At 45.3% G+C, this 24,316-nt stretch overlaps 1 protein-coding gene across 1 annotated transcript in view; it reads right to left on the bottom strand.

Annotated features, from left to right (window-relative positions):
* Positions 1–24,316, bottom strand: part of plxna4 (plexin A4) — a 510,802-nt gene that overhangs the window by 17,195 nt on the left and 469,291 nt on the right. The window contains exons 27-29 of the mRNA XM_031815179.1: positions 15,737–15,836; positions 11,650–11,840; positions 6,192–6,361 (exon numbers count right to left, since the gene is read on the bottom strand). Coding sequence (XP_031671039.1) covers positions 6,192–6,361; positions 11,650–11,840; positions 15,737–15,836 — 461 coding nt within the window. The remainder of the gene's footprint in view (positions 1–6,191; positions 6,362–11,649; positions 11,841–15,736; positions 15,837–24,316) is intronic.

Raw genomic sequence — 24,316 nt, 5'->3', positions numbered from 1 at the left:
AACTGTAAAGCTTTTTCTACAAACTGTAAAGCTTGTTCCCCAAACTGTAAAGCTTGTTCCCCAAACTGTAAAGCCTTTTCCCCAAACTGTAAAGCTTTTTCCCCAAACTGTAAAGCTTGTTCCCCAAACTGTAAAGCTTTTTCCCCAAACTGTAAAGCTTTTTCCCCAAACTGTAAAGCTTTTTCTACAAACTGTAAAGCTTTTTCCCCAAACTGTAAAGCTTTTTCTACAAACTGTAAAGCTTTTTCCCCAAACTGTAAAGCTTTTTCTCCAAACGGTAAAGCTTTTTCTCCAAACTGTAAAGCTTTTTCTCCAAACTGTAAAGCTTTTTCCCCAAACTGTAAAGCTTTTTCCCCAATCTGTAAAGCTTTTTCTCCAAACTGTAAAGCTTTTTCTCCAAACTGTAAAGCTTTTTCTCCAAACTGTAAAGCTTTTTCCCCAATCTGTAAAGCTTTTTCTACAAACTGTAAAGCTTTTTCCCCAAACTGTAAAGCTTTTTCTCCAAACTGTAAAGCTTTTTCTCCAAACTGTAAAGCTTTTTCTCCAAACTGTAAAGCTTTTTCCCCAAACTGTAAAGCTTTTTCTCCAAACTGTAAAGCTTTTTCTCCAAACTGTAAAGCTTTTTCTCCAAACTGTAAAGCTTTTTCTCCAAACTGTAAAGCTTTTTCCCCAAACTGTAAAGCTTTTTCCCCAATCTGTAAAGCTTTTTCTCCAAACTGTAAAGCTTTTTCTCCAAACTGTAAAGCTTTTTCTCCAAACTGTAAAGCTTTTTCCCCAATCTGTAAAGCTTTTTCTCCAAACTGTAAAGCTTTTTCCCCAATCTGTAAAGCTTTTTCTACAAACAGTAAAGCTTTTTCTCCAAACTGTAAAGCTTTTTCCCCAAACTGTAAAGCTTTTTCCCCAAACTGTAAAGCTTTTTCCCCAAACTGTAAAGCTTTTTCCCCAAACTGTAAAGCTTTTTCTCCAAACTGTAAAGCTTTTTCTCCAAACTGTAAAGCTTTTTCTCCAAACGGTAAAGCTTTTTCTCCAAACTGTAAAGCTTTTTCCCCAAACTGTAAAGCTTTTTCCCCAATCTGTAAAGCTTTTTCTCCAAACTGTAAAGCTTTTTCTCCAAACTGTAAAGCTTTTTCCCCAATCTGTAAAGCTTTTTCTACAAACTGTAAAGCTTTTTCTCCAAACTGTAAAGCTTTTTCCTCAAACTGTAAAGCTTTTTCTCCAAACTGTAAAGCTTTTTCCCCAAACTGTAAAGCTTTTTCTCCAAACTGTAAAGCTTTTTGTCCAAACTGTAAAGCTTTTTGTCCAAACTGTAAAGCTTTTTCTCCAAACTGTAAAGCTTTTTCTCCAAACTGTAAAGCTTTTTGTCCAAACTGTAAAGCTTTTTCCCCAAACTGTAAAGCTTTTTCCCCAAACTGTAAATCTTTTTCCCCAAACTGTAAAGCTTTTTCCCCAATCTGTAAAGCTTTTTCTACAAACTGTAAAGCTTTTTCTCCAAACTGTAAAGCTTTTTCCTCAAACTGTAAAGCTTTTTCTCCAAACTGTAAAGCTTTTTCCCCAAACTGTAAAGCTTTTTCTCCAAACTGTAAAGCTTTTTCCCCAAACTGTAAAGCTTTTTGTCCAAACTGTAAAGCTTTTTCCCCAAACTGTAAAGCTTTTTCCCCAAACTGTAAAGCTTTTTCCCCAAACTGTAAAGCTTTTTCCCCAAGCTGTAAAGTATGTTATTCATACTGTGGTGTCCAGGATGGAAGCCCAGGCTAGACTGGCACGGGTATGAATGAAGATCTGACTTCTGCCCAAGTGGTATTTGGTTATTGTGCAGCATTACATTGATTGTTGTCTGTGGGGGACGTTTCATTGTCTTGGATGTTTGATCAGATATAACATATCCAATGAGTCCAAACACACTGGGATATATGGAGAGCAACTGTGCCCTTGGAATTCACATCTTCTGACATATTTTAAAGATGTTTGAATGCAGTTATGACACTGCTTTTTTCTTTACAGAGACGAAGCTAAAGTCTTCACTCAGATACTGAATGTGACTCTGATCTGTCAATGGTCAGTCAGACAGGAACAACCCTTTTACTCAGGGAAGGAGAGAGTGTACAGCACTGAGGCACGACACTACAGAGTATTGTCCAGGCCTAGTGAGTGTTTAGCAAGGTCCCAGAACAGTTTGTGCGTTCCTGCCAACTCTTATGGTTTATCCTGTAAATGTTATTATACATTTTTGTTGGGCAGTTCGGAGTTGTCATTGTGCATGGAGTTGTATGGGTTGTTGAACTTTGAGGTCAATCGTTTTTGTTTGGCATTTTGGGGTGAAGGATCAGTCTCTGTGTGGTTCCATTACCATCCAATCCCCCTAAAGTGACTGTGGGCTTCTTGAAAAGCACTTCAAATAAAATGTATTATCATTATGGTCATTGTCATGGCTAGTGAGTGTTGGCCTAGCTAACATCAGCAGGACGAATCCCTTGGTTTCCACAGAAAGAGGACGGATTAAAGGTAAATATTGACCCAATATCCACAAATCAAATCAAACAACAGTGTAATCTTGGATCAATACTGATCCATGGTTCTGGTACTCATACTGGAGCCTGTATTTCAGGCTGGGTAGAAGTAGAATGTAATGTCTATATGGAGAATGTGATTTAGTGTAATATCACTGTAACATCTCCGTTGTCAACCTTCAGAGGGATGTGTCTTCCTGTCTGCTGCTGTCATTGGGAGAGTGTGGTGGGTTTATGTGATTAAGGACACAGATGAGTTGTGTGTGCTGTGCAATGTGGGCATGTGTGTGCCAGTCTGCTCTAGAAGCTGGTCATTAAAACGCTGCTTGCTGAAGGGACACACACTGAAGAAAGAGGATGAGAGGGAGATGTCGACACACTGACTGCTGATCCAAAAGATACCATCTGGAGGAGCTCTAGGAGTCTGACTCAAACACACACACACACACACACACACAAACACACACACACACTGATGCAGAAAGGCATGCACTCGCACAGGTATTTAAACAGATGCACAATGCATGAACACACACACACACCCCACAAACGCTCTCTCTCTCAAACCATTAGTAATGAGGAGGGCAAGTAAAGGTCATATGCTGGGGGACAGAGGAGGCAGGTGGGAGGAGCTATAGGAGGATGGGCTCATTGCTCACACAGTCAACCATGGTGGATGATCACACAGTCAACCATGGTGGATGATCACACAGTCAACCATGGTGGATGATTTAACAGTCAACCATGGTGGATGATTCTACAGTCAACCATGGTGGATGATTACACAGTCAACCACAGTGGATGATCACACAGTCAACCATGGTGGATGATTACACAGTCAACCATGGTGGATGATCACACAGTCAACCACGGTGGATGATCACACAGTCAACCATGGTGGATGATCACACAGTGAACCATGCACTATACTGAGTGATGATGAAAGGTCTGTCTGTCAGAGGCTCTTCCTGTACCAGCCTGCTTCTGGGAATCAAACAATATGGCAGACAGGAAAATAGACTATTATCGACCCCTAAACAAATAAAAACTGCCTTTAATGAGGAACTATTATACCTACGCCTCACATTAATTTAGTCTACTAACATGGTCTACATATCTATGAATAACTGCAGCACAGAAAATAGTCTAGACTCTCACCCAGAGACATGACAATGACAGGATTGGTTCTTGGAAACCACACACAGCTGTGTGTCTCTCAATTTCAATCTCAGGTTAGGATGGATTATTTCAATCTATCTCTGCTGCTGGAGAATTACACAGGGCAGAGAATAATCTGGTTCGACGGATATGCCACCCCTGCTTGGTGTAGAACAGGGGACATGGTCCTCTGAGCTGGCTGGGTGTATTTAATCATCTGGTTTGAAGGATATGTCCCCACTGCTTGGTGTAGAACAGGGGACATGGTCCTCTGAGCTGGCTGGGTGTATTTAATCATCTGGTTTGAAGGATATGTCACCCCTGCTTGGTGTAGAACAGGGGACATGGTCCTCTGAGCTGGCTGGGTGTATTTAATCATCTGGTTTGAAGGATATGTCACCCCTGCTTGGTGTAGAACAGGGGACATGGTGCTCTGAGCTGGCTGGGTGTATTTAATCATCTGGTTTGAAGGATATGTCACCCCTGCTTGGTGTAGAACAGGGGACATGGTCCTCTGAGCTGGCTGTGTGTATTTAATCATCTGGTTTGAAGGATATGTCACCCCTGCTTGGTGTAGAACAGGGGACATGGTCCTCTGAGCTGGCTGGGTGTATTTAATCATCTGGTTTGAAGGACATGTCCCCACTGCTTGGTGTAGAACAGGGGACATGGTCCTCTGAGCTGGCTGGGTCTATTTAATCATCTGGTTTGAAGGACATGTCCCCACTGCTTGGTGTAGAACAGGGGACATGGTCCTCTGAGCTGGCTGGGTCTATTTAATCATCTGGTTTGAAGGATATGTCCCCACTGCTTGGTGTAGAACAGGGGACATGGTGCTCTGAGCTGGCTGGGTGCAGAAGGCACTGCTTGGTGTAGAACAGGGGACATGGTGCTCTGAGCTGGCTGGGTGCAGAAGGCACTGCTTGGTGTAGAACAGGGGACATGGTGCTCTGAGCTGGCTGGGTGCAGAAGGCACTGCTTGGTATAGAACAGGGGACATGGTGCTCTGAGCTGGCTGGGTACAGAAGGCACTGCTTGGTGTAGAACAGGGGACATGGTCCTCTGAGCTGGCTGGGTGCAGAAGGCACTGCTTGGTGTAGAACAGGGGACATGGTGCTCTGAGCTGGCTGGGTGTATTTAATAATCTGGTTTGAAGGATATGTCACCCCTGCTTGGTGTAGAACAGGGGACATGGTGCTCTGAGCTGGCTGGGTGTATTTAATCATCTGGTTTGAAGGATATGTCCCCACTGCTTGGTGTAGAACAGGGGACATGGTGCTCTGAGCTGGCTGGGTGCAGAAGGCACTGCTTGGTGTAGAACAGGGGACATGGTGCTCTGAGCTGGCTGGGTGCAGAAGGCACTGCTTGGTGTAGAACAGGGGACATGGTGCTCTGAGCTGGCTGGGTGCAGAAGGCACTGCTTGGTATAGAACAGGGGACATGGTGCTCTGAGCTGGCTGGGTACAGAAGGCACTGCTTGGTGTAGAACAGGGGACATGGTGCTCTGAGCTGGCTGGGTGCAGAAGGCACTAAGCGTTGTGTAAGCGTTACCAGTGTGTTATGATAAAGGACTGTTTAACGTTTCCCCTCTTGCGAGAGTGATTCCATTAATGTCTATTGTAAGAGCGACCTACAGAGCTCTTGGAAAACACTTAACACGCTCTTTTGCAAATGGTGCAATAACGCAGACACTGGGAAGGATACAAATTAGGACCATGAAGTAAATAGTCTCTCTTTCCCCCTCTCTCTCCACTCTCCTCCGGCCGACTGCCCCACAAATCAATTCCCAGCCCCATGGTCCTTTGGGCCGGAGCTGAGTGATGCATGATGGGACCATGGCGAAGGCCAGGGGCTAATGAGTTATTAGCGTGGTGTTTAACTCCCACTGAGTCCATTTCCTCTTCTCCTACACCCCCTCCTCTCCTCTTCTCCTCCACCCCTCCACCCCCTCCTCTCCTCCTCTCTTCATCTCTCCCTCTCCTCTTCTCCTTCACCCCCTCCTCTCCTCCTCTCTCCCTCATTCTAATCCACTCCAGGTTATTTAACCCGGCCACCCCTTCAGGAGGGGGACACAGGTCTAAATTAATCAGAGGATATTCATTTGGAGTCCACTTCCTTCACCTAGCCTCCCCTGGTTTCCTCGCCCTGGCGACTACGGGCGACTCGTTCCCGGTCGGTCACCATGGTAATGTCAGAGCTGGCTGCCCTGATTGGTTGCCTGTGGGATTAGCTCTTCGTCATTGGATTTAATGAAGATTGTTCACACACTCCATGGTTCATTCCGTAGGCATGGAGGTGGTGGTGGAGCAGGGAGACATATTTAGAGCAGTGCCATCTTCTCTCTGATAACCTTCCGTGTGTACATGTGTGTGTATGTATATATACAAGAGTGTACATGGGTCTGTGTTTCTACTCATATGTGTGTATGTGTGTGGGGGGGGGGGGGGGGGGGTTGCCGTACACTTCCAATGTTAACCTGTTTTAGCACAGTACACAGTAAAACAACAGAAAAGGCCAGTGTCTCACCAGTTGCTCTTCCATGTGTGTCTGACATGCGGGTCATGGATGCTGTGCTTGTCAGCCTGCTCATCCAGGAAGTCAAACATGTACTTGATGGCCAGGGGCAGGGCGCTGCCTCGGTGGGCCGTGCTGAAGATGGTCTCAAACAGGTCGTCCACAAACTTCTGTAAAGTGCCCTGTGGAAGCAGAGAGATCAGCAGTGAGCGACAGACAACACACACAGAGACAGAGAGAATGGCGACAGGTGTCTGCAACACCGGTATCAGACACACCGGTATCAGACACACCGCTATCAGACACACCGCTATCAGACACACCGGTATCAGACACATCGGTATCAGACACACTAGTATCAGACACATCGGTATCAGACACATCGGTATCAGACACATCGGTATCAGACACATCGGTATCAGACACACCGGTATCAGACACACCGGTATCAGACACATCGGTATCAGACACATCGGTATCAGACACACCGGTATCAGACACACCGGTATCAGACACATCGGTATCAGACACACCGGTATCAGACACATCGGTATCAGACACACCGGTATCAGACACACCGGTATCAGACACATCGGTATCAGACACATCGGTATCAGTGTCAACACGTTATGACACAGTCATAACCATGTCATAATAGCTGACATAACCATATTATGACAGGTTATGACAAGTTATAACACTGTCAAGACCAATATATTTACACCTGTTGTGACACATTGGGTCATTTTATGGCTGGTTATAACACCTACATAAGAGTGTCAAAACACACATTTATTCAAATGAGTTTTTTCCCTGACAAGTTTTAAAGTGTGTTTCTTGAATTCTTTACATTCATCTTTTATTCATCATATTTTAAATAAATAACTTACAAAATCTCTCTCTCTGAAAATACACCATCTGTCAAAAGAGGGTGTCTTGTCCTGCTCCTGAAATCTCCTTCTCATTCATCCCAGTCATCAGAAACAGAGTATTGGGGCAGGTGCATGTCTGACATCAATTTGGGTGCAATTACAATGATCATTTAATATGGTCAATAAAATCAAATAAAATACTTAGGCTATGATGTAATGGAATGTTTTTCCTTGTGTGGAAGGTTTGGTGGGTTTTGACACTTATGTAGGTGTCATAACCAGCCATAAAATAACACAATATATGTCACAACAGGTCAAAATGTCATGAGTGTTATGACCGTATTATAACAGGTTATGACACGTTCCGTCAGATATTATGACATGGTTATGACACGTTCCGTCAGATATTATGACATGGTTATGACACGTTCCGTCAGATATTATGACATGGTTATGACACGTTCCGTCAGATATTATGACATGGTTATGACACGTTCCGTCAGATATTATGACATGGTTATGACACGTTCCATCAGATATTATGACATGGTTATGACACGTTCCGTCAGATATTATGACATGGTTATGACACGTTCCGTCAGATATTATGACATGGTTATGACAGGTTCCGTCAGATATTATGACATGGTTATGACACGTTCCGTCAGATATTATGACATGGTTATGACACGTTCCATCAGATATTATGACATGGTTATGACACGTTACATCAGATATTATGACATGGTTATGACCGTGTCCTAACGTGTTCTGACACCGGGTGTGAAGTGTTACCGACGCATCAAACTCATGGTTTCCATGGTTTCCATGTGTTTGATACCATTCCATTCACTACATTCCATCCATTATTATGAGCCATCCTCCCCTCACCAGCCTCCGGTGGAGTGTGCGTCTGACAGAGTGGGTTTTATCCTGTGTATCTGATGGTGTTTCCTGGTGTGTTTCTCTCTCTCTCTCTGATCCTAAATCTCTGGGCTTTGATGGGAAATTGTTTTTTCACAGTTCACTTTTAATAATATCTGGGAACAGGAGGTGCATCTCCTAAGCCTCTGTGTGTGGAGGGATTAGCTCACACACTGCACCATTGACCCTAATTTGATTTAATGTTCTCGTCTTTAAGGAGGAGAGAAGAGAGAGAACGAGATAGATAGAAAGAGAAAATCTAATCCACTTGTAAGGAATGAGCTGATAGAATGCGAGGGGGAGAAGAGAGGAGAGGACAGAATGAAGAAAAGCGACAGTGAGGGAAGCCTATCTGGAAAGAGCCACAAGCGCGCAGTGTGTCAGATGAGGTGTGCACAAGCGGCAAATAAAAATCCCAATTTGGGTGGAGCGGTGACTGAGTCAGAGAGGAGAGAGGGAGGGGGGCGTGAGGAGAATCCAGTTAGCTGACAATCACAGCCGTGATTCTACCATGTCCCACATTTCTGACAGCTTATCATTTGCCTATGAAGATGAAAATATACATTTCTTCCTCAAACCCTGTGTAGTCATGGGGACCGTTTAGTGGCAGGGAGGCTGTTATACATGTAGTGTGTGTGTGTGTGTGTGTGTGTTATACGTGTGTATGTGAGTGTTTGTGAGTAAGGAATCCCACAGACAGACAACTTCATCATGATAGTCCTTCATCTGTCCCCTGAGAGCACAAGTTGCCATTACAGCCCACTGAAAACACACACACACACACACACACACACACACACACACACACACACACACACACACACACACACACACACACACACACACACACACACACACACACACACACACACACACACACACAGAGAGAGAGAAACCTGGCCCATCATTACACTGCACTTTAAAGACAATGTGTAATCTAGAATTTAGCCTCACAGACCGTGCTGCCTGCACCAGAACTACCCTGTCATTTAGGATGAGGACAGACAGTGTTTCCTGCATCAGAATTACCCTGTCATTTAGGATGAGGACAGACAGTGTTGCCTGCTTCCGAACTACCCTGTCATTTAGGATGAGGACAGACAGTGTTGCCTGCATCAGAACTACCCTGTCATTTAGGATGATGACAGACAGTGTTGCCTGCATCAGAACTACCCTGTCATTTAGGATGAGGACAGACAGTGTTTCCTGCATCAGAACTACCCTGTCATTTAGGATGAGGACAGACAGTGTTTCCTGCATCAGAACTACCCTGTCATTTAGGATGAGGACAGACAGTGTTGCCTGCATCAGAACTACCCTGTCATTTAGGATGAGGACAGACAGTGTTGCTTGCATCAGAACTACCCTGTCATTTAGGATGAGGACAGACAGTGTTGCCTGCATCAGAACTACCCTGTCATTTAGGATGAGGCCAGACAGTGTTGCCTGCATCAGAACTACCCTGTCATTTAGGATGAGGACAGACAGTGTTTCCTGCATCAGAACTACCCTGTCATTTAGGATGAGGACATACAGTGTTTCCTGCATCAGAACTACCCTGTCATTTAGGATGAGGACAGACAGTGTTTCCTGCATCAGAACTACCCTGTCATTTAGGATGAGGACAGACAGTGTTGCCTGCATCAGAACTACCCTGTCATTTAGGATGAGGACAGACAGTGTTGCTTGCATCAGAACTACCCTGTCATTTAGGATGAGGACAGACAGTGTTGCCTGCATCAGAACTACCCTGTCATTTAGGATGAGGCCAGACAGTGTTGCCTGCATCAGAACTACCCTGTCATTTAGGATGAGGACAGACAGTGTTTCCTGCATCAGAACTACCCTGTCATTTAGGATGAGGACATACAGTGTTTCCTGCATCAGAACTACCCTGTCATTTAGGATGAGGACAGACAGTGTTTCCTGCATCAGAACTACCCTGTCATTTAGGATGAGGACAGACAGTGTTTCCTGCATCAGAACTACCCTGTAATTTAGGATGAGTGGAAAGAAAACAAAACAACAAAGACTGAGTGGGTGAAGGGTTGTTGGTGTTGTCACAAACAGAGAGACAGAGGAAAAGAGGAATAGAGAACGCAATCAAGAAATAAGCCCTTTGCCCCCCCATCAGAGTGACACTGATGGACCTAAAATGGGGAACGTCAGCGCCGGACCGACCGACGGTATTTATTGGTGAGGTGAAAGTCAAACGCAGTCAATTACAGGGCTGTTGGCACAGTCATACCTCAACAAGAGAGATGGACCCCAAGATAAACTGATTACTTCACAAAACACTTCATCTGTAAAGATGACACGCCGTCTCTGCATCGCATCCCCCCTGACCAGGGTCATCACAGGGAAATACAGCATTGCTCAGTGTGTGTGTTATGTGTTATGTGTGTGTGTGTGGGGGGGGGGGGGTATATGTGTTGTGTGTGTGTGGGGGGGGTATATGTGTTATGTGTGTGATGTGTGTGTGTGTGGGGGGGGTATATGTGTTGTGTGGGTGTGTGTCAGTTTGTGTGTTTGTCAAACACACTTTTTGGGAATGTTTGAGTATATATACAGTGTGTGTGTGTGTGTGTGTGTGTGTGTGTGTGTGTGTGTGTGTGTGTGTGTGTGTGTGTGTGTGTGTGTGTGTGTGTGTGTGTGTGTGTGTGTGTGTGTGTGTGTGTGTGTGTTTGAATGACTGAGTGTTTTTGTCTGTCTAAGCGTGTTAGATTGTGGCTCTGGTACATGTGCTTCATAGAGAGAGTGTTGCCATATTCATTACACAGCTCCACAGTGACTGCTCACTGCCAATCACAGCACACGCCAGAGAAATGACAGACAACACTCACTCTCCATATCTCTGTTGCCTCCTCAGCCATCTCTGCCAACAACTGTTGATGAGTGTGTGTGTGTGTGTGAATCCTGCCACTAAGCATTCCCATTACAAATCCAGAAAACCAGGCGGAGTGTTGTCTGTCTGAACCACAACACAAAGAGCATGGAATGGTCACAACACCAACACCATACTCCAGGACCCTCCCTCCCTCCCTCCCTCCCTCCCTCCCTCTCTCTCTCCCTCCCTCCCTCCCTCCCTCCCTCCCTCCCTCCCTCCCTCCCTCCCTCCCTCCCTCCCTCCCTCCCTCCCTCCCTCCCTCCCTCCCTCCCTCCCTCCCTCCCTCCCTCCCTCCCTCCCTACCTCCCTACCTCTCTCCCCTCCCTCCCTATCTCTCTCCCCTCCCTCCCTCCCTCCCTCCCTCCCTCCCTCCCTCCCTCCCTCCCTCCCTCCCTCCCTCCCTCCCTCTCTGGAAGAAAGCATGTGTGATGTAAAGGAGGTGCATCATTAGCAAGTGGATTGGTAATTCCCATTGAGCAGTGGGATCAAAGTCACGATTCCCTCCAAACCAAATGAACTGATTTTCTGAGGGGCAATAGCGCCCTGGCATGCTCAAAGAGACTCATTTTACGGCTATTTCCATTTCTGTTTTTCACCAGATAACATCTCTGTCCACAGAAAAAGCCTTTACAGGTTGTACCTTTGTGTGTCACCTCTATCATTAGATATGCTGCTGAGGTCTGAAAGACAATATACATCTACATATTTTCACTTAGGTCTCAGAGTCTACAGGGGATGGGGAATAATATAATATTTGAATAATGTGTGCATTCGTGTGATAACTCACCTTAGTGGCCAGCAGCCTGGTCAGGTATATCTCAGAGACCATTTTGGAGCCGCGGTCTCCCTCCTTCTGGTCTCCGTGTTCGTGGTTCTTTACCAGGTGCCACACCTTGACCCCGCTCTCCAGGTCGGGCGTGATCATGGGCGTGCGCGAGCGCAGGCTGTCGGGGCTCCCCGTGTACTTGATCATGTTCTCTGTGGAACATAAAGAACAACATCAGAATATGACACAGAGACGAAGCAGAAACCAATGGACATAACAGACTATGGAAATATAACATGATCAGCACAGACATAGTATAGACGTTGTAGCAGCACAGACATAGTATAGACGTTGTAGCAGCACAGACATAGTATAGACGTTGTAGCAGCACAGACATAGTATAGACGTTGTAGCCGCGGGAAGATGTTTGGGGGTGGGGGTGCTGCGTTTCTTTCGCCAAACGGTGTGGCAAAAAAAACGACATCTTGGTGAAATATGTTTTGAGGTCTGCGTTACAGACACGGCTATATCGGTCTGCTCATACAGGACTTTTGAATTAGTTTGTATTATTTGGTGGTGCTACAGCACCCTCAGCCTCCCTACTTCCCGCGGATATGGTGCAGAGTAGAGAGAGACAACACACCTAACAGAGGGGATGTGTAAAGAAAACATCTGAGCCAGCACAGTACTGTTCAGGTCGCCGCGATCCAGTGAAAATGGTCAGAGACCACAACATAGACAAAACACACAAAAAAGACAGACGCAACACAAACCAAAGACAGACAAAACAAAATACAGGGGGGGTCAAGCCATACTACACAGGTATTCTAAAGGATACTACACAGGTATTCTAAAGGATACTACACAGGTATTCTAAAGGATACTACACAGGTATTCTAAAGGATACTACACAGGTATTCTAAAGGATTCTAAAGGATACTACACAGGTATTCTAAAGGATACTACACAGGTATTCTAAAGGATACTACACAGGTATTCTAAAGGATACTACACAGGTATTCTAAAGGATACTACACAGGTATTCTAAAGGATACTACACAGGTATTCTAAAGGATTCTAAAGGATACTACACAGGTATTCTAAAGGATACTACACAGGTATTCTAAAGGATACTACACAGGTATTCTAAAGGATACTACACAGGTATTCTAAAGGATACTACACAGGTATTCTAAAGGATACTACACAGGTATTCTAAAGGATTCTAAAGGATACAAAGTCAAATAAGCCAAATTCAGTCAAGTAGTTTATCTGGGTTCAGTTAGAAGCTTCAAGCTACCGAGACTTTGAGATTGGACATTAACTTTTACAACAGCGTGTACGTGGTTCATTTTTCATGCCGTCTTTTTCTCTCAGGAGGTAGAATACACCTTGGCACAACTCATGGACACAAAATCGAACAGGTGTATGGCGAGATGAAATATTCATATGCCCTCCCCATTTGACGAGAGTGGCGATGACATTCAAAAACACTCCGGCTCGATGAATGTTTACACAGTCTGAAAATAATTGATCAGTAGGACTGTTGGTCGAGGGAGAGGACGGTGAAATAAAGTGTGTTTTTGCCAAGGCAGATGCAGCAGAAATCAATTTGTCCTTCCAGAGAGAAATGCAGGAAGAGTGAATGATGGAGGGAGAGAGGAAGAGAGGAGAGGAGAGGGAGGGGTAAAGTACTAGAGAGAGAAAGCAGGTAAAGTGTGTGTGTGCATATTGACTCCTGGAACTTGACTGACTTGGAATGATTGGAGTGTGTGTGTGTGTGAGCGTGTGTGTGAGCGTGCGTGCGTGTGAGCTTGTGTGTGTGCATGCGTGTGTGTGAGCGTGTGTGTGTGCGTGTGTGTGAGTGTGTGTGAGCGTGTGTGAGTGTGTGTGAGCGTGTGTGTGTGCGCGCGTGTGTGTGTGCGCGTGCGTGTGTAATAATAAAGTGGTGGGTGTCTCCCAGAGTGTTATTGAGTGTGCTGGTGTAATAGGGCGTGATGACACATTCGGTGGAGTGGAAGGAGTTCCTAGAAGGAGCGCTCCACACACACACAGTCCTGAAATACTACCATACTGACATATCACACAGGAGTTTTGATTAAGAAAGGAAGCTCTCTCTCTCGCTCTCTCTCTCTCTCTCTCCATCACTTTCTGCCTTCTCCTTCCATCCCTCTCTCCCCTACTTCCTCTTCATCTTTCTCCCTCCCTGTTCCTATTCATCTGTCTCTTTATCCCTCTTCTTCTTCATCATCCCTCCTCCTCTTTCCACCTTCCTCATTTTCTCTCACTAACTTTCTCCCTCCCTCTCCCCCTCTCCTTTGGCTCCATTAGAATCATCCTCTCTTCTCCTCAGTGCCTCTCCATTGTGATCAGTCCAGTTCAAAGTCCCCCCCCCCCTCCCCCCTCCATGTCTCAAGTGGCTCTGGCATCGTTTGAAGTCAATTCCCCAACTAAGTCAAGAGATGTGTGACATTCTGTCTTCCTCCATCTCTCTCTCTATCTCCATCCTGTTCCCTCTCTTTCTCTTTCACACTCACCCTCCTTTTTCTTTGGTCTAATTTGAGTGGAGGAACGGAGGCGAGGCGGTGAGATGGCGTATGGAGATGAGGTGCTAGCTGGCTAATAAAGTCGTCATTTGATGTGTCTGGAGTGTTTGAGTCCGGGCAGCGCTGCCTTTGATCAGGGTTTGATTTGATGGCTTCTTCTCAGGTTCAAGAGAACACAGGGCCGGACCAAGACAGTCACTGCTAGATGGGACACTGTCTGTCTGCATCCCAAATGGTACGCTATTCCCCATGTAGTTCACCATATTCCCCATGGGGCTATGGTCCAAAGCAGTGCACTATATAGGGAGTAGGGTGCCATTTGGGACACCGTTTCTGTCTCCAGTCCCAGGGGGGAGGAAAGTGCAAACTGCAAATGCACTCTTTCTTCTCTTCCCTCTCTTTGTTCTCTCTTTGTTAGTCTGTTAAATTCCCTGCTCTCTAATCTTGTTATCCTGTCTCCTGGGCTCAGTTCTGTCCCTCTTCTCCTCTGGGGCTTTGTCACTATTACTAAGGTGTAACAGCACATAGTGGCTAATGTATAGAAGACTTTACTATGTGTTCAGGTATTGTTAATAGTGGCTAATATATAGAAGACTTTACTATGTGTTCAGGTATTGTTAATAGTGGCTAATATATAGAAGACTTTACTATGTGTTCAGGTATTGCTAATAGTGGCTAATATATAGAAGACTTTACTATGTGTTCAGGTATTGCTAATAGTGGCTAATATATAGAAGACTTTACTATGTGTTCAGGTATTGCTAATAGTGGCTAATGTATAGAAGACTTTACTATGTGTTCAGGTATTGCTAATAGTGGCTAATATATAGAAGACTTTACTATGTGTTCAGGTATTGTTAATAGTGGCTAATATATAGAAGACTTTACTATGTGTTCAGGTATTGTTAATAGTGGCTAATATATAGAAGACTTTACTATGTGTTCAGGTATTGTTAATAGTGGCTAATATATAGAAGACTTTACTATGTGTTCAGGTATTGTTAACAGAGCCTTTACATCTGTTAGAGACATATGGAGCTCAGTTAGTTTGAGGGATGAACAGTGTGTGCAGGAGAAGTCTGTGTTGGTTTCTGTGGTGAAGGTTTAGAGGGAGAAGGTGCTGTTTAGCCACGTTTTTTAATTAAAATCCTGGCAATGGAGCTTGTGCATTCGCAACAGGGAATACCCAGTGTGTGTGTAGGTGAGAATGTCTGTGTGTGTGCTGTTGTGTGTTTGTGTGTGCATGTAAGTGTGTGTGTGTCTGACTCTGACTATGGATCCCACTCCGATGAGAAGGACACAGTTCTTCCTGTTTAACTCTCAGGCACACAGACTGCTGGGAGATGGAGGGGGGGGGGCATAATTGTTTTAGTTCCAGGAGGACAATCCTATCCAGCGGTGAAATCTGGAAATGTGCCGGAAATGTACTCCTCTCTCCTACACACACACACACACACACACACACACACACACACACACACACACACACACACACACACACACACACACACACACACACACACACACACACACACACACACACACACACGTGTTATCCATACCGTATTTACTGGCTGAGGTTCTGGACACAGTTGAGTTGTTGACCGAGTTGTAGGCCGTCACCTGCTTGGGGACCAGGGCCATCACAGAGTTATCAGGCACCTGCAGAGAGCGAGAGAGAGCGAGAGAGAGCGAGAGAGAGAGCGAGAGAGAGAGAGCAGAAAGAGAGAGAGCAGAAAGAGAGAGAGAGAGAGAGCGAGAGAGCAGAAAGAGAGCAGAATGACTAATCACCATCCTCAATGAGTGCATTCTGATTCTGCCAAGTGCATTCTGAATACATAACAATCCCCAATGAAGAGAGATGTGGCACTCAGCCACTAAACCCTGGATCACCATACAAATCACTATCCACACGTCATCATGTGTTTATCCTCCATCTATAACAGCTATGATTGGATGCTCAGGAAGCCTTTGTGATCTAATCAGCCCATACACATATGATTAGTGGTAGTGAACGGGGGCGATGTATATCACTATGTGTGAGATGGGACGTCTCAGCCTTCCATTTCAATAATACCCCTCTTCTGGGGCGAGGGGTGTGTGTGTGTGTGTGTGTGTGAGAAAGAGAGAATGACAGAGAAAGAGAGATGGGCTCCTACTTTTCAACACAACAGAATTTGATTCAATTAACACAACTGGGAGAGGGGCTGATCCCAGCCGTGCACAAACACACGTACATATACACAAACACACACACTCTGCATCATTTCACCGCGAGCCCCGCCGGCTGAGGCAGGGTTAATTGAAGAAGTGATCTCTTTAATAGAGTGTGTATGGGGAATAGGGGTGCAGGGCTAAGGGTCTCAGGTGTGTGTTTGGGGTTATTATTACATCATAGCATTATTTCACCCGCTCCCCAACCCGCTCCTGGTGCATAATGTGTTAGTATCATGACAGGCAACACCCATGGGAGGCTCCAGGGAGATTCCACAGGGATCCAACTACCCCCCTCTAACTATACAACATGGTCCCTAAGCAGTAATCCTACATGTTTATTAGTTCATTTAATTGTGTGTGTGTGTGTTTGGGGTTGTAATATTGGGAGGGAGGAGGAGAGGTGGGATGGGATGTGAGATGACAGTTGCGTCCGGGTGGTTTAGGAAGAGGAGGAGGAGAAGAGAGACTGTTGCTCTCATTAAACTGATGGGATGGCCAGATCATATATCAGAGCAATGCTCAGGGTTACAATGTGATTCTCCCTACAGTAAATAATATAATATATACATATTAATATATGCTACTTAGCAGATGCTTTATCCAAAGTGACTTACAGTACAGTGAGTACTTTTATTTGAGCAGAAAGGGCATTGAAACATTAGTTTCAACCAAAGGCGTATGGGTTCTATGCTAACTGTATATAGGGGGGATAGAAATAGAATTAGAATAGTTCCTCTATATCTAGGAGGGCGAATGGGTTCTATGCTAACTGTACATAGGGGGCATAGAAATAGAATTAGAATAGTTCCTCTATATCTAGGAGGGCGAATGGGTTCTATGCTAACTGTACATAGGGGGGATAGAAATAGAATTAGAATAGTTCCTCTATATCTAGGAGGGTGAATGGGTTCTATGCTAACTGTACATAGGGGGGATAGAAATAGAATTAGAATAGTTCCTCTATATCTAGGAGGGTGAATGGGTCTGTGCTGTATTCATAACAACCCATTAGGATGACAGTTAGCAGAGTCTAATTCCATTCAGAGTGCGCGTTGATCCCATTCTATATTCCATATTTCTGTATTCCATTATAACAAGACAGATGTGGGACTTCTGGAGGCTGTCAAGAGGGGAAATCTGTCTGAGCCAAAGTCGACAGTAATCAATGATATTCATGTTTTACTAGGTCACCAAGACATTCATAATATATAAGTGGGTAATCTCTTCCACTAACGATGGTGTTGTACAAAATCTATGTCATATAAACTGACCTGTTGGACCAAAAGTGAACAAATGACTGATGGAGACAGTAGATAATCGCCACGAGGTAATACATCATTAAAATATAGCGTCATCTAATGTTAGTTTGGTAAAATGATGAGAGGAACGTTTTGGAGTGGGATGACTGCGAGTGTGAATCTGCGGGATGTTTCCAGTCCCCCTCCTTTCCTCCTTACATCCCTCTCTCCTCCCTCCTCGCTCCCTCTCCTCCCTCCTCCCTCACTCCCTCTAACAGGCTTTGAGTGTCTGAGTCTGTTTTTTTGTCAAGGAGAACGCACCCTGCCTTCCCCCTCCTTCCCCTCCCCAGCTGAAAACTGAATTAACTTCTGTCTTCATTATCTCATTCCGGTTTCCAATCAGGCTTCTAATCCATTCTACCTCGCTGTCTCGACCACCACACCCACGACATCCCACTCGCCGCCGTGACATTTCATTTAAGCGTCATGCGGCGGGCAGATCCCCCCCCCCCCCCCCCCTCCTCCGGAAAGCTCATTTGGAGGGCTGCTGGCTTAGGTGTCCACATTATTTACACCATAAGGAGCAAGAGAGCGTCGCTCCGTTCCTATTTCCACCGGTCCATCATTCCGGCTCGCTGGAGGGACGGTTGCCAATAAGGGAATGTACCAATCAGCAGGATTTGTCATAATGGGGTTGTCTGTCTGTCTGTCTGTCTGTCTGTCTGTCTGTCTGTCTGTCTGTCTGTCTGTCACTGTATGTTCATGCGAGGTGTAAATATGACTGGCTTGTCTGGTGTAATACCAGCTGAAGGTTTGCATGTGTGTGCGCGCGCGTGTGTGTGAATGTGTTTGCATATTTAGGAATAGTGTCATGTTGTCCATGTCTGGAATGGAGCTGGACATACTGTATGTGTGTGTTCTGAGCATGTGTGTCCTATGTTAACGCCTGTGTTCTAGTGTGTAAAACTCCCTATGAATGTGAAGACAGATGGACATCTGAGTGGAGCACATCAGATCTTAACTCCTCTCCTCTGCTCAGACAGAGAGTTGCCATGGCGTTACGACTGCCTGCCCTTTGTTGGTCATCTCCCTGCCTTTAATCCACCCTCCCTCCCTCAGCTGATTACTTCTGGGGTGTCTATTCAGTCAGGCCCTGTTCCTCTGTAATGACCTGGAAGTGCTCTGACAGCCCCAGTCTATTACAGGGGTCACAGGTTACCGGGTCAGAGCCAATAAGGCGGAGAGGAGGGAGAAAGTCATGACTACAAAAGCAATAGTCTCTCTACTGATCGTCATCACTGCATGGTTCTACAGGGGGATAGGAGCAATGATATAGTCGAGTGTGACAACTGCCCTTTTCCAAATGTTTTCTGAACGGTGTATGGAGGGTATTTTCGGTCCCCCCTATAAGTGTGCTGTAGCTATAGAAATAGAATAAACAGAGTTCACTTCTTCTGAATTAACATTTAAATTTCCCAGTTTTCCAGAAATCCTGATTGGAATTACGAGGAAATCCAGAAATCCTCCAACCTGGATTTCTTGGAAAACCAGGGAATTTTGTGAAAGTTACCGAAATGTTGCAACCCTGATTGTACTGTCTAGGGTCCTGATCAACCCTGATTGTACTGTCTAGGGTTCTGATCAACTCTGATTGTACTGTCTAGGGTCCTGATCAACTCTGATTGTACTGTCTAGGGTCCTGATCAACTCTGATTGTACTGTCTAGGGTCCTGATCAACTCTGATTATACTGTCTAGGGTCCTGATCAACCCTGATTGTACTGTCTAGGGTCCTGATCAACCCTGATTGTACTGTCTAGAGTCCTGATCAACCCAGATTGTACTGTCTAGGGTCCTGATCAACTCTGATTGTACTGTCTAGGGTCCTGATCAACCCTGATTGTACTGTCTAGGGTCCTGATCAACCCTGATTGTACTGTCTAGGGTCCTGATCAACCCTGATTATACTGTCTAGGGTCCTGATCAACTCTGATTATACTGTCTAGGGTCCTGATCAACTCTGTACTGTGTAGGGTCCTGATCAACTCTGTACTGTCTAGGGTCCTGATCAACGCTGATTGTACTGTCTAGGGTCCTGATCAACTCTGTACTGTCTAGGGTCCTGATCAACCCTGATTGTACTGTCTAGGGTCCTGATCAACCCTGATTGTACTGTCTAGGGTTCTGATCAACTCTGATTGTACTGTCTAGGGTCCTGATCAACTCTGATTGTACTGTCTAGGGTCCTGATCAACTCTGATTGTACTGTCTAGGGTCCTGATCAACTCTGATTATACTGTCTAGGGTCCTGATCAACCCTGATTGTACTGTCTAGGGTCCTGATCAACCCTGATTGTACTGTCTAGAGTCCTGATCAACCCAGATTGTACTGTCTAGGGTCCTGATCAACTCTGATTGTACTGTCTAGGGTCCTGATCAACCCTGATTGTACTGTCTAGGGTCCTGATCAACCCTGATTGTACTGTCTAGGGTCCTGATCAACCCTGATTATACTGTCTAGGGTCCTGATCAACTCTGATTATACTGTCTAGGGTCCTGATCAACTCTGTACTGTGTAGGGTCCTGATCAACTCTGTACTGTCTAGGGTCCTGATCAACGCTGATTGTACTGTCTAGGGTCCTGATCAACTCTGTACTGTCTAGGGTCCTGATCAACCCTGATTGTACTGTCTAGGGTCCTGATCAACCCTGATTGTACTGTCTAGAGTCCTGATCAACCCTGATTGTACTGTCTAGGGTCCTGATCAACTCTGATTGTACTGTCTAGGGTCCTGATCAACCCTGATTGTACTGTCTAGTGTCCTGATCAACCCTGATTGTACTGTCTAGGGTCCTGATCAACCCTGATTGTACTGTCTAGGGTCCTGGTCAACTCTGATTGTACTGTCTAGGGTCCTGATCAACTCTGATTATACTGTCTAGGGTCCTGATCAACTCTGATTATACTGTCTAGGGTCCTGATCAACTCTGTACTGTCTAGGGTCCTGATCAACCCTGATTGTACTGTCTAGGGTCCTGATCAACTCTGTACTGTCTAGGGTCCTGATCAACCCTGATTGTACTGTCTAGGGTCCTGATCAACTCTGATTGTACTGTCTAGGGCCCTGATCAAACCTGATTGTACTGTCTAGGGCCCTGATCAAACCTGATTGTACTGTCTAGGGTCCTGATCAACCCTGATTGTCCTGTCTAGGGTCCTGATCAACCCTGATTGTACTGTCTAGGGTCCTGATCAACCCTGATTGTACTGTCTAGGGTCCTGATCAACCCTGATTGTACTGTCTAGGGCCCTGATCAACCCTGATTGTACTGTCTAGGGTCCTGATCAACTCTGATTGTACTGTCTAGGGTCCTGATCAACTCTGATTGTACTGTGTCTACATGAAAGGATGCTGCATCTGAAGATAACAATCACTCAATATATTTTCTACCTTTGTAGGGGATTTCAAACTGAACATCCATTTATGTTTTTACTCTAATGACTGTTTTGAGATCTAAAACCGACTTTGCTCTTTTGCTCAGAACATCAAATCAAACTTTATTTGTCACATGTGCCGAATACAACCAGTGTAGACTTTACTGTTGAAATGCTGACTTACAAGCCCTTAACCAACAGTGTAGACTTTACTGTTGAAATGTTGACTTACAAGCCCTTAGCCAACAGTGTAGACTTTACTGTTGAAATGCTGACTTACAAGCCCTTAGCCAACAGTGTAGACTTTACTGTTGAAATGCTGACTTACAAGCCCTTAGCCAACAGTGTAGACTTTACTGTTGAAATGCTGACTTACAAGCCCTTAACCAACAGTGTAGACTTTACTGTTGAAATGCTGACTTACAAGCCCTTAACCAACAGTGTAGACTTTACTGTTGAAATGCTGACTTACAAGCCCTTAGCCAACAGTGTAGACTTTACTGTTGAAATGCTGACTTACAAGCCATTAACCAACAGTGTAGACTTTACTGTTGAAATGCTGACTTACAAGCCCTTAACCAACAGTGTAGACTTTACTGTTGAAATGCTGACTTACAAGCCCTTAACCAACAGTGTAGACTTTACTGTTGAAATGCTGACTTACAAGCCCTTAGCCAACAGTGTAGACTTTACTGTTGAAATGCTGACTTACAAGCCCTTAGCCAACAGTGTAGACTTTACTGTTGAAATGCTGACTTACAAGCCCTTAACCAACAGCGTAGACTTTACTGTTGAAATGCTGACTTACAAGCCCTTAACCAACAGTGTAGACTTTACTGTTGAAATGCTGACTTACAAGCCCTTAGCCAACAGTGTAGACTTTACTGTTGAAATGCTGACTTACAAGCCCTTAACCAACAGTGCAGACTTTACTGTTGAAATGCTGACTTACAAGCCCTTAGCCAACAGTGTAGACTTTACTGTTGAAATGCTGACTTACAAGCCCTTAGCCAACAGTGTAGACTTTACTGTTGAAATGCTGACTTACAAGCCCTTAACCAACAGTGTAGACTTTCCCGTGAAATGCTGACTTCAAGCCCTTAACCAACAGTGCAGTTCAAGAAGAGGAAAATATTTACCAAGTAGACTAAAATAAAAAGTCATAATAAAAAGTAACACAATAAGAATAACGAGGCTATATACAGGGGGCACCGGTACCGAGTCAGTGTGGAGGCTATATACAGGGGGCACCAGTACCGTGTCAGTGTGTGGGGGTACAGGCTAGTTGAGGTAATATGTACATCTAGGTGGGGGCAAAGTGACTATGCATAGGTAACAATCAAACATTGATTAGCAGCAGTGTACAAGGGGGGGTCAATGTAAATAGATAATTATGAATTGTTCAGCAGTCTTATGGCTTGGGGGTAGAAGCTGTTGAGGAGCTTTTTGGTCCTAGACTTGGCGCTCCGGTACTGCTTGCCGTGCAGTAGCAGAGAAAACGGTCCATAACTTGGATGGCTGGAGTCTGACAATTTTATGGGCTTTCCTTTTTGACACCGCCTATTATATAGGTCCTGGATGGCAGGAAGCTTGGCCCCAGTTATGTACTGGGCCGTTTGCACTACCCTCTGTAGCGCCTTACGGTTAGATGCCGAGCAGTTGCCATGAAACTCTCGACCCGCTCCACTACAACCCTGTCGATGTTAATGAGGGCCTGTTCGGCCCGCCTTTTCCTGTAGTCCACGATCAACTCCTTTGTCTTGCTCACATTGAGAGAGAGGTTGTTGTCCTGGCACCACACTGCCAGTTCTCTGACCTCCTCCCTATAGGCCGTCTCATCGTTGTTGGTGATCAATGTTGTGTTGTCAGCAAACTTAATGATGGTGTTTGAGTCGTGTTTGTCCACGCAGTCGTGGGTGAACAAGGAATACAGGAGGGGACTAAGTACACACCCCTGAGGGGCCCCAGTGTTAAGGATCAGACTGGCAGACGTATTGTTGCCTACTCTTACCACCTGGGGACGGCCCATCAGGAAGTCCAGGATTTAGTTGCAGTTGGAGGTGTTTAGTCCCAGAGTCCTTAGCTTAGTGATGAGCTTCGTGGGCACTATGGTGTTGAACGTTGAGCTGTAGTCGATGAACAGCATTCTCACATGTTTGTTCTTTTTGTCCAGGTGAGAAAGGGCGGTGTGGAGTGCGATTGAGATTATGTCATCTGTGGATCTGCTGGGGCGGTATGCAAATTGGAGTGGGTCTAGGGTGTCCTGGAGGATGCTGTTGATGTGAGCCATGACCAGCCTTTCAAAGCACTTCCCGGCTACCGACGTGAGTGCCACGAGAGGTAATAATTTAGGCAGGTTACCTCCGCTTCCGTGGGCACAGGGACTATGGTGGTCTACTTGAAACACGTAGGTATTACAGACTCAGTCAGGGAGAGGTTGAAAATGTCAGTGAAGACACTTGACAGTTGGTCTGCGCATTCTTTGACTACAAGTCCTGGTAATCCGTCTGTCCCAGCGGCTTTAAAGGTTTTGTTCACATCGGCTATCAAGAGAGTTATCACACAGTCATCCAGAACAGCTGGTGCTCTCGTTCATGCTTCAGTGTTGATTGCCTTGAAGCAAGCATAAAAGGCATTTAGCTCGTCTGGTAGGCTCGCGTCACTGGGCAGCTCGTGTCTGGGTTTCCCTTTGTAGTCCATAATAGTTTCAAGCCCTGCCGCATCCGACGAGCATCAGAGCTCGTAGTAGGATTCAATCTTAATCCTGTATTGATGCTTTGCTTGTTTGATAGTTCGTCTGAGGGCATAGCAGGATTTCTTATAAGCGTCCAGATTAGTCTCCCGCTCCTTGAAAGCGGCAGCTCTAGCCTTTAGCTAGATGAGAATGTTGCCTGTAATCCAGGGCTTCTGGTTGGGATACGTACGTACAGTCACTTTGGGGAGGAAGTCATCAATGCACTTATTGATGAAGCCGATGACTGATGTGGTGTATTCCTCAATGCCATTGGATGAATCCCAGAACATATTCCAGTATGTGCTAGCAAAACTGTCCTTTAGTGTAGCATCCGCGTCATATGACCACTTCCGTATTGAGCGAGTGACTGATACTTCCTGCTTTAGTCTTTGATTGTAAGCAGGAATCAGGAGGATAGAATTGTGATCAGATTTGTCAAATGGAGGGCGGGGAAGAGCTTTGTATGCATCTCTGTGTGTGGAGTAAAGGTGGTCTAGGTTCTCTTTTCTCCTGGTTGC

The sequence above is a fragment of the Oncorhynchus kisutch genome, unplaced genomic scaffold, assembly GCF_002021735.2.
Source record: "Oncorhynchus kisutch isolate 150728-3 unplaced genomic scaffold, Okis_V2 Okis09a-Okis19a_hom, whole genome shotgun sequence".
In the NCBI taxonomy this organism is placed as follows: Eukaryota; Metazoa; Chordata; class Actinopteri; order Salmoniformes; family Salmonidae; genus Oncorhynchus; species Oncorhynchus kisutch.
The sequence above is the reverse complement of the archived record's forward strand: the minus strand, read 5'-3'. Positions and strand labels throughout refer to the sequence as shown.